The 10,000-nt window shown below is 48.2% G+C and overlaps 1 protein-coding gene across 15 annotated transcripts in view; it reads left to right on the top strand.

The window, feature by feature from the left end:
* The window catches only part of rbfox1 (RNA binding fox-1 homolog 1), a 512,645-nt gene that overhangs the window by 459,249 nt on the left and 43,396 nt on the right, over positions 1-10,000 (top strand). For all 15 annotated transcript variants that reach the window (XR_011673971.1, XR_011673973.1, XR_011673972.1 and 12 more), the window contains one exon: positions 6,289-6,424. Coding sequence is in view for 11 of the 15 variants with exons in the window: in XM_071391187.1 (XP_071247288.1) it covers positions 6,289-6,424 (136 nt within the window). In the remaining 4 variants the exon portion in view is untranslated. The remainder of the gene's footprint in view (positions 1-6,288; positions 6,425-10,000) is intronic.

Here is a 10,000-nt window from a genome sequence, read left to right as displayed (position 1 = left end):
CCACATCACATGATTCAGCGAACCACATCCAGTCACATGATTCACTGAACCACATCCAGTCACATGATTCACTGAACCACATCCACATCCACATCACATGATTCAGCAGTACTCTGGGTGGGCAGGTCATTGGTGTAAATTATACACCGGGGAATCCTGAAAGCTGATTGGATTAAAAAAATGCATTCCAGCCGGTGTCTACTCCACAAGTTACCACCGGCTAAATCTATGATGTTAAAATGTCTATTTACTCTGTTCCATCTGACTGCGCAATCCACTGTCTCATCAGCCCAGCCAGGCAATTTATAAACTTGTTCTCCACTATAAAAAGCATCTAGACATTATCTCACATTTCTTTAAGACTAACATTTAGTTTTCAACAGCGGAGATTTATATCAACCTTGCTGTCTGTCTCTCTGACATTTACAACATTGTTTCAATATTCAAATTCGATCTCCAGCTGTCCCATAGTAATGAACGTGTCAGGATGAGACAGACGAGCAGGCAGCTTTTCTGGATCATAGGCACATGATTACTGCATACAACAGCTGTAGGATCAGCAGAGGCATTCGGGGCAGTTAGAGGGACATACATTAGGTTACTTACATTGTGTCTACCAACGCCCCCTGGTGTAATGTACATTTGCTGAAGCATTATGACAACTCAGCGACACAATGGTATTGATTAGCTGAGCTGGGCTTGGGTCATTGATAAGTCATTGTCTGAACGCAGCCTTATAGTGCTGTGAAAGGATCCAGGAACACAAATGATTTTGGGTGGATCCCATCCTCCTTATAAAAAGTGTTTCGAAAAGGTATCGAAATTCTCAACAAAAGTTACACCCATTGAGCTGCAATAATCATGTAGCCTGTTGTGAAGAGAAAGAATCCTGCTAAAGTGTTCAATGCCACGAATCAGAGAGGCCACAGGGGCAGATATGATGTGTCTTCTGTTAGTGTCTAGCAGAGAGTCAATCAGCTCTTTAAAATCCAGTTTCAACTGTTCAGAGCTGCCCTTCATAATGTCATTAAAACCCCCGACGTTGACTTTGAAATCGTAGGCACTGCGGCCGCAGACACAATGTCCCGAAACAAAGCGTAGTAGATACAGCTCCTACACTAAGGCCAGACCAACCTGGGTTGAATGCCCACCAAGGCCACACCAACCTGGGTTGAATGCCCACCAAGGCCACACCAACCTGGGTTGAATGCCCACCAAGGCCACACCAACCTGGGTTGAATGCCCACCAAGGCCACACCAACCTGGGTTGAATGCCCACCAAGGCCACACCAACCTGGGTTGAATGCCCACCAAGGCCACACCAACCTGGGTTGAATAGCCACCAAGGCCACACCAACCTGGGTTGAATAACCACCAAGGCCAAACCAACCTGGGTTGAATGCCCACCAAGGCCACACCAACCTGGGTTGAATACCCACCAAGGCCACACCAACCGGTTGAATACCCACCAAGGCCACACCAACCTGGGTTGAATACCCACCAAGGCCACACCAACCTGGGTTGAATACCCACCAAGGCCAAACCAACCTGGGTTGAATACCCACCAAGGCCACACCAACCTGGGTTGAATACCCACCAAGGCCACACCAACCGGTTGAATACCCACCAAGGCCACACCAACCTGGGTTGAATACCCACCAAGGCCACACCAACCTGGGTTGAATACCCACCAAGGCCACATCAACCTGGGTTGAATGGCCACCAAGGCCACATCAACCTGGGTTGAATGCCCACCAAGGCCACACCAACCTGGGTTGAATACCCACCAAGGCCACATCAACCTGGGTTGAATACCCACCAAGGCCACACCAACCTGGGTTGAATGCCCACCAAGGCCACACCAACCTGGGTTGAATGCCCACCAAGGCCACATCAACCTGGGTTGAATACCCACCAAGGCCACATCAACCTGGGTTGAATACCCACCAAGGCCACACCAACCTGGGTTGAATGCCCACCAAGGCCACACCAACCTGGGTTGAATGCCCACCAAGGCCACACCAACCTGGGTTGAATGCCCACCAAGGCCAAACCAACCTGAGTTGAATACCCACCAAGGCCACACCAACCTGGGTTGAATACCCACCAAGGCCACACCAACCTGAGTTGAATACCCACCAAGGCCACACCAACCTGGGTTGAAATGCCCACCAAGGCCCCACCAACCTGGGTTGAATACCCACCAAGGCCCCACCAACCTGGGTTGAATGCCCACCAAGGCCACACCAACCTGGGTTGAATGCCCACCAAGGCCCCACCAACCTGGGTTGAATACCCACCAAGGCCACACCAACCTGGGTTGAATACCCACCAAGGCCACACCAACCTGGGTTGAATGCCCACCAAGGCCACACCAACCTGGGTTGAATACCCACCAAGGCCAAACCAACCTGGGTTGAATAGCCACCAAGGCCACACCAACCTGGGTTGAATACCCACCAAGGCCAAACCAACCTGGGTTGAATAGCCACCAAGGCCACACCAACCAGAGTTGAATGCCCACCAAGGCCACACCAACCTGGGTTGAATGCCCACCAAGGCCACACCAACCTGGGTTGAATACCCACCAAGGCCACACCAACCTGGGTTGAATGCCCACCAAGGCCACACCAACCTGGGTTGAATACCCACCAAGGCCAAACCAACCTGGGTTGAATAGCCACCAAGGCCACACCAACCTGGGTTGAATACCCACCAAGGCCAAACCAACCTGGGTTGAATAGCCACCAAGGCCACACCAACCAGAGTTGAATGCCCACCAAGGCCACACCAACCTGGGTTGAATACCCACCAAGGCCACACCAACCTGGGTTGAATGCCCACCAAGGCCACACCAACCTGGGTTGAATACCCACCAAGGCCACACCAACCTGGGTTAATTGAAACAATGCTTTAGTGTTGTACAGAAGAATGAGGAGACAGTGGTAACAAATAGATATTTATAGAGTAGAGGGGTAGAGACTTCATGCTGACACACAGACGCAACAACAAATACTCCTACACACACAGACATGCACACACACACACACACACACACACCAAGCATTTTAAGACTCAGAGAGGATTTCTTTCACTTTCTTTGTCTTTTTCCATATATCTCTCTTTGGCGTGTGTGTGTGTGTGTGTGTGTGCGTGTGTGTGTGTGTGTGTGCATGTCTGTGTGTGTGTGTGTACGCATGCATGTGTGTTTACCTTGGCTGTACCAGTCCTGACCTTCCGTCCTCTCCTGTCATTACCCTCTCTCTCATTATGGTGAAAAATATCATCCTGATTTATCATTATATGAACAAAGTCAGGAAGAAGGACAGAGGGATAGAGAGAGAGAGAGATAGAGAGAGACATAGATATACAGAGAGAGAGACAGAGAGAGAGAGAGAGAGAGAGAGAGAGAGAGAGAGAGAGAGAGACATAGATAGACAGAGAGAGAGAGACAGAGAGAGAGACATAGATAGACAGAGAGAGAGACAGAGAGAGAGAGAGAGAGAGAGAGAGAGAGAGACACAGAGAGAGAGAGAGAGACAGAGAGAGAGACATAAATAGACAGAGAGAGAGAGAGACATAGATAGACAGATAGACAGAGAGAGAGAGAGAGAGAGAGAGAGAGAGAGAGACATAGATAGACAGAGAGAGAGACATAGATAGACAGAGAGAGAGACAGAGAGAGAGAGAGAGAGAGACAGAGAGAGAGACATAGACAGAGAGAGAGACAGAGAGAGAGACAGAGAGAGAGACAGAGAGAGAGACAGGGAGAGACAGAGAGAGACAGAGAGAGAGAGAGACAGAGAGAGAGACATAGATAGACAGAGAGAGAGACAGAGAGAGAGACAGAGAGAGAGACAGAGAGAGAGACCTAATTGTCTGTCTTTTCAAGGGCGTCATGGGGCTGAACTATATTTTGTAAATTGAAATCAATATGTTTCATTTCTCCAGACACTCATTTTCCTAATTCAGTGAACATTCTTTTAATTACAAGATGCTCCGTATCGATTTACTTTGTCTCACCTTTCAAATCCCCCAAACACCATTAGGCTTTGTGTGTCTGTGTGTGCGTGTGTGTCTGTATGTCTGTGCACCCATGTGTGTGTGTGTGTGTGTGTGTGTGTGTGTGTGTGTGTGTGTGTGTGTGTGTGTGTGTGTGTGTGTGTGTGTGTGTGTGTGTGTGTGTGTGTGTGTGTGTGCGTGTGCGTGTGTGTGTCTCAGTGTGTGTTGAGCATGCTTTAGGTTCTCCTGTCTCTCCCTTCTCTTCTGTGATTAATGAGGGCATCATGAATACGTGCTGTTTGTGTCAGGACACTGGGAGTTGGGTCTGTATCAGGACACTGGGAGTTGGGTCTGTATCAGGACACTGGGAGTTGGGTCTGTATCAGGACACTGGGAGTTGGGTCTGTATCAGGACACTGGGAGTTGGGTCTGTATCAGGACACTGGAAGTTGGGTCTGTATCAGGACACTGGGAGTTCGGTCTGTATCAGGACACTGGGAGTTGGGTCTGTATCAGGACACTGGGAGTTGGGTCTGTATCAGGACACTGGGAGTTGGGTCTGCTCACTAGTCTGTAGTTTAGACGTGCTGATTGTATCAGGACACTGGGAGTTGGGTCTGTGTCAGGACACTGGGAGTTGGGTCTGTATCAGGACACTGGGAGTTGGGTCTGTATCAGGACACTGGGAGTTGGGTCTGTATCAGGACACTGGGAGTTGGGTCTGCTCACTAGTCTGTAGTTTAGACATGCTGATTGTGTCAACCCTCATCCATTTAACTCTCTTAGCTCTAATTTATAACAACCCTCATCCCGTTAACTCCTAGCTCTAATTTATAACAACCCTCATCCCTTTAACTCTCCTAGCTGTAATCTATAACAACCCTCATCCCTTTAACTCTCCTAGCTGTAATCTATAACAACCCTCATCCTTTTAACTCTCCTAGCTCTAATCTATAACAACCCTCATCCCTTTAACTATCCTAGCTGGTGAAAGGTTCTGACTACTTGGAGTGTTTAAAGGTTCTGACCACTTAGAGTGTTGAAAGGTTTGACCACTTGGAGTGTTGAAAGGTTCTAAAGCCACTTGGAGTGTTGAAAGGTTCTGACTACTTGGAGTGTTGAATGGTTCTGACCACTTGGAGTGTTGAAAGGTTCTGACCACTTGGAGTGTTGAAAGGTTCTGACCACTTGGAGTGTTGAAAGGTTCTGACCACTTGGAGTGTTGAAAGGTTCTGACTACTTGGAGTGTTGAAAGGTTCTGACCACTTGGAGTATTGAAAGGTTCTGACTACTTGGAGTGTTGAAAGGTTCTGACCACTTGGAGTGTTGAAAGGTTCTGACCACTTGGAGTGTTGAAAGGTTCTGACCACTTGGAGTGTTGAAAGGTTCTGACTACTTGGAGTGTTGAAAGGTTCTGACCACTTGGAGTGTTGAAAGGTTCTGACCACTTGGAGTGTTGAAAGGTTCTGACTACTTGGAGTGTTGAAAGGTTCTGACTACTTGGAGTGTTGAAAGGTTCTGACCACTTGGAGAGTTGAAAGGTTCTGACTACTTGGAGTGTTGAAAGGTTCTGACCACTTGGAGTGTTGAAAGGTTCTGACCACTTGGAGTGTTTAAGTGCTTGAGTGTGATATACTTGAGAGCACAGAACAATGTCCTCCATGTCCAAGGTGACACAAAGCCCGTAGTGTATATTACCTGTCAGACTGTGAGAACATTGACCCGTCATCATGGTCTGTTGTTGTTGTTGTTGTGCCCATGCATAATACAATCAATAGGAAGATGTTTACCTTGTGACTCTCCTGTCAATATACCTGATGTCTTTAGGACAGCCCGGTCCATTCTGGAGATATCACGCTCTATCTAATCCTGTTAACTCACTGTGTGTGTCCCAAAATACTCCCTAATCCCTAGATAGTGCCCTACAAGCCCTGGTCAAAAGTAGTGCACTATGTAGGGAATAGGGTGGGTGTTTGTTTTGTGCAGTTTTAGTATTTTAATATTTGACTTGAATCGATGTCATCTTCATTTACAATTCATCTTGCTGCAATTTTTTACACAGAGCACTGAAGCATTTCTCTGTGAAATGATCATCTCTCTCTCTCTCTCTCTCTCTCTCTCTCTCTCTCTCTCTCTCTCTCTCTCTCTCTCTCTCTCTCACCCCTTCTCTCTCTACCGTACTCTCTCTCTCTCTCTCTCTCACCCCTTCTCTCTCTTCCGTACTCTCTGTCTTTTTCTCTCTCTCTCACCCCTTCTCTCTCTACCGTACTCTCTCTCTCTCTCCAGTACCGGGCTTCCCCTACACAGCAGCCAGTGCAGCGGTGGCGGCTTACAGAGGGGCCCATCTAAGAGGTCGAGGGCGGACGGTCTACAACACATTCAGAGCAGCCGCACCCCCACCTCACATCCCCACATACGGAGGGTGAGTTTCCCTCTCTTCTCTCTTTATCTCTCTGTACCGTGCTTTCTCTTTCTGTCTTTATTTGTGTATACCTCGCTCCTCTTGTTCTTTTTGTCTCTCTCTACCCTCCTCCTGTCTCTCTCTTTATCCTCCTCCTGTCTCTCTCTTTATCCTCCTCCTGTCTCTCTCTCTTTATCCTCCTCCTGTCTCTCTCTCTTTATCCTCCTCCTGTCTCTCTCTCTTTATCCTCCTCCTGTCTCTCTCTCTTTATCCTCCTCCTGTCTCTCTCTCTTTATCCTCCTCCTGTCTCTCTCTCTTTATCCTCCTCCTGTCTCTCTCTCTTTATCCTCCTGCTGTCTCTCTCTCTATATATCCTACTCCTGTCTCTCTCTCTCTTTATCCTCCTCCTGTCTCTCTCTCTTTATCCTCCTCCTGTCTCTCTCTCTTTATCCTCCTCCTGTCTCTCTCTCTCTTTATCCTCCTCCTGTCTCTCTCTCTTTATCCTCCTCCTGTCTCTCTCTATATATCCTACTCCTGTCTCTCTCTCTTTGTCCTCCTCCTGTCTCTCTCTTTCTCTCTCTCTCTCTTTATCCTCCTCCTGTCTCTGTCTCTTTATCCTCCTCCTGTCTCTCTCTCTTTATCCTCCTCCTGTCTCTCTCTCTTTATCCTCCTGCTGTCTCTCTCTATATATCCTACTCCTGTCTCTCTCTCTCTTTATCCTACTCCTGTCTCTCTCTCTCTTTATTCTCCTCCTGTCTCTCTCTTTATCCTCCTCCTGTCTCTCTCTCTCTTTATCCTCCTCCTGTCTCTCTCTCTTTATCCTCCTCCTGTCTCTCTCTCTCTTTATCCTCCTCCTGTCTCTCTCTCTCTTTATCCTCCTCCTGTCTCTCTCTATATATCCTACTCCTGTCTCTCTCTCTTTGTCCTCCTCCTGTCTCTCTCTTTCTCTCTCTCTCTCTTTATCCTCCTCCTGCCTCTCTCTCTCTCTTTATCCTCCTCCTGTCTCTCTCTTTCTCTATCATCCCTCTCTCTCTCTCTCGCTCTCTCTCTCTCTCTCTCTCTCTCTCTCTCTCTCTCTCTCTCTCTCTCTCTCTCTCTCTCTCTCTCTCTCTATATATATATATATATATATACAGTGGGGAGAACAAGTATTTGATACACTGCCGATTTTGCAGGTTTTCCTACTTACAAAGCATGTAGAGGTCTGTCATTTTTATCATAGGTACACTTCAACTGTGAGAGACGGAATCTAAAACAAAAATCCAGAAAATCACATTGTATGATTTTTAAGTAATTAATTTGCATTTTATTGCATGACATAAGTATTTGATCACCTACCAACCAGTAAGAATTCCGGCTCTCACAGACCTGTTAGTTTTTCTTTAAGAAGCCCTCCTGTTCTCCACTCATTACCTGTATTAACTGCACCTGTTTGAACTCGTTACCTGTATAAAAGACACCTGTCCACACACTCAATCAAACAGACTCCAACCTCTCCACAATGGCCAAGACCAGAGAGCTGTGTAAGGACATCAGGGATAAATTGTAGACCTGTACAAGGCTGGGATGGGCTACAGGACAATAGCCAAGCAGCTTGGTGAGAAGGCAACAACTGTTGGCACAATTATTAGAAAATGGAAGAAGTTCAAGATGACGGTCAATCACCCTCGGTCTGGGGCTCCATGCAAGATCTCACCTCGTGGGGCATCAATGATCATGAGGAATGTGAGGGATCAGCCCAGAACTACACGGCAGGACCTGGTCAATGACCTGAAGAGAGCTGGGACCACAGTCTCAAAGAAAACCATTAGTAACACACTACGCCGTCATGGATTAAAATCCTGCAGCGCACGCAAGGTCACCCTGCTCAAGCCAGCGCATGTCCAGGCCCGTCTGAAGTTTGCCAATGACCATCTGGATGATCCAGAGGAGGAATGGGAGAAGGTCATGTGGTCTGATGAGACAAAAATAGAGCTTTTTGCTCTAAACTCCACTCGCCGTGTTTGGAGGAATAGAAGGATGAGTACAACCCCAAGAACACCATCCCAACCGTGAAGCATGGAGGTGGAAACATCATTCTTTGGGGATGCTTTTCTGCAAAGGGGACAGGACGACTGCACCGTATTGAGGGGAGGATGGATGGGGCCATGTATCGCGAGATCTTGACCAACAACCTCCTTCCCTCAGTAAGAGCATTGAAGATGGGTCGTGGCTGGGTCTTCCAGCATGACAACGACCCGAAACACACAGCCAGGGCAACTAAGGAGTGGCTCCGTAAGAAGCATCTCAAGGTCCTGGAGTGGCCTAGCCAGTCTCCAGACCTGAACCCAATAGAAAATCTTTGGAGGGAGCCGAAAGTCCGTATTGCCCAGCGACAGCCCCGAAACCTGAAGGATCTGGAGAAGGTCTGTATGGAGGAGTGGGCCAAAATCCCTGCTGCAGTGTGTGCAAACCTGGTCAAGAACTACAGGAAACGTATGATCTCTGTAATTGCAAACTAAGGTTTCTGTACCAAATATTCAGTTCTGCTTTTCTGATGTATCAAATACTTATGTCATGCAATAAAATGCAAATTAATTACTTAAAAATCATACAATGTGATTTTCTGGATTTTTGTTTTAGATTCCTTCTCTCACAGTTGAAGTGTACCTATGATAAAAATTACAGACCTCTACATGCTTTGTAAGTAGGAAAACCTGCAAAATTGTCAGTGTATCAAATACTTGTTCTCCCCACTGTATATATACCCTCCTCCTGTCTCTCTCTCTCTATCCTCCTCCTTTCTCCTCTCTCTCTTCCTCTCTCTCTTTCTTTGTCTCTCTCTCTCTAATTCTCCTTCTCTCTCTCTGTCTCTCTTTAACTGTCTCTCTCTGTGTCTGTATATGATGTGTATGGGGGTTTTCGGGATAGAGGATAGAAGCAGTGTATGCTGATCTTGCCCCACCAGAGAACGCCACCCCATAGCATGTGATTGGGCATGCCCAAAGACTTGCACCTGACCTTGCACAGACTCATGTGAGATGACTGTCAGTCTGGGCTGGGGGGTTCTGGGGGTTGTAGTGTTTGGGATGGAGTTGCCTCCAGACACTGATCTAAGGTCCATTGTGTACCATCCTATTGGTTAGGGTTAGGATTGGGGGAGGGGGATCTGATCCTAGATCTGTGCTTAAAGGGTAACTTCCACCAAGCGCTTATAGCGCTCTGCTGTCTTTGGATTCGGAGAGAGCCCACCCCCCCACACCCTCTCCCTCTGTGACCCCCACACCCTCTCCCTCTTCCCCGTGCCCCCCACACCCTCCCCCTCTTCCCCGTGCCCCCTATACCCTCTTCCCCGTGCCCCCTATACCCTCTTGCCCGTACCCCCTATACCCTCTCCCTCTTCCCCGTGCCCCCTATACCCTCTTCCCCGTGTCCCCCACACCCTCTCCCTCTTCCCCGTGCCCCCTATACCCTCTTCCCCGTGTCCCCCACACCCTCTCTCTCTTCCCCGTGCCCCCTATACCCTCTTCCCCGTGCCCCCTATACCCTCCCTCTTCCCCGTGCCCCCTATACCCTCTTTCCCCGTGCCCCCTACACCCTCTCCCTCTTCCCCGTGCC

Source organism: Salvelinus alpinus, chromosome 1 (assembly GCF_045679555.1).
Source record: "Salvelinus alpinus chromosome 1, SLU_Salpinus.1, whole genome shotgun sequence".
NCBI classification, from domain to species: domain Eukaryota; kingdom Metazoa; phylum Chordata; class Actinopteri; order Salmoniformes; family Salmonidae; genus Salvelinus; species Salvelinus alpinus.
This window is presented reverse-complemented; position numbering and strand designations above follow the sequence as displayed.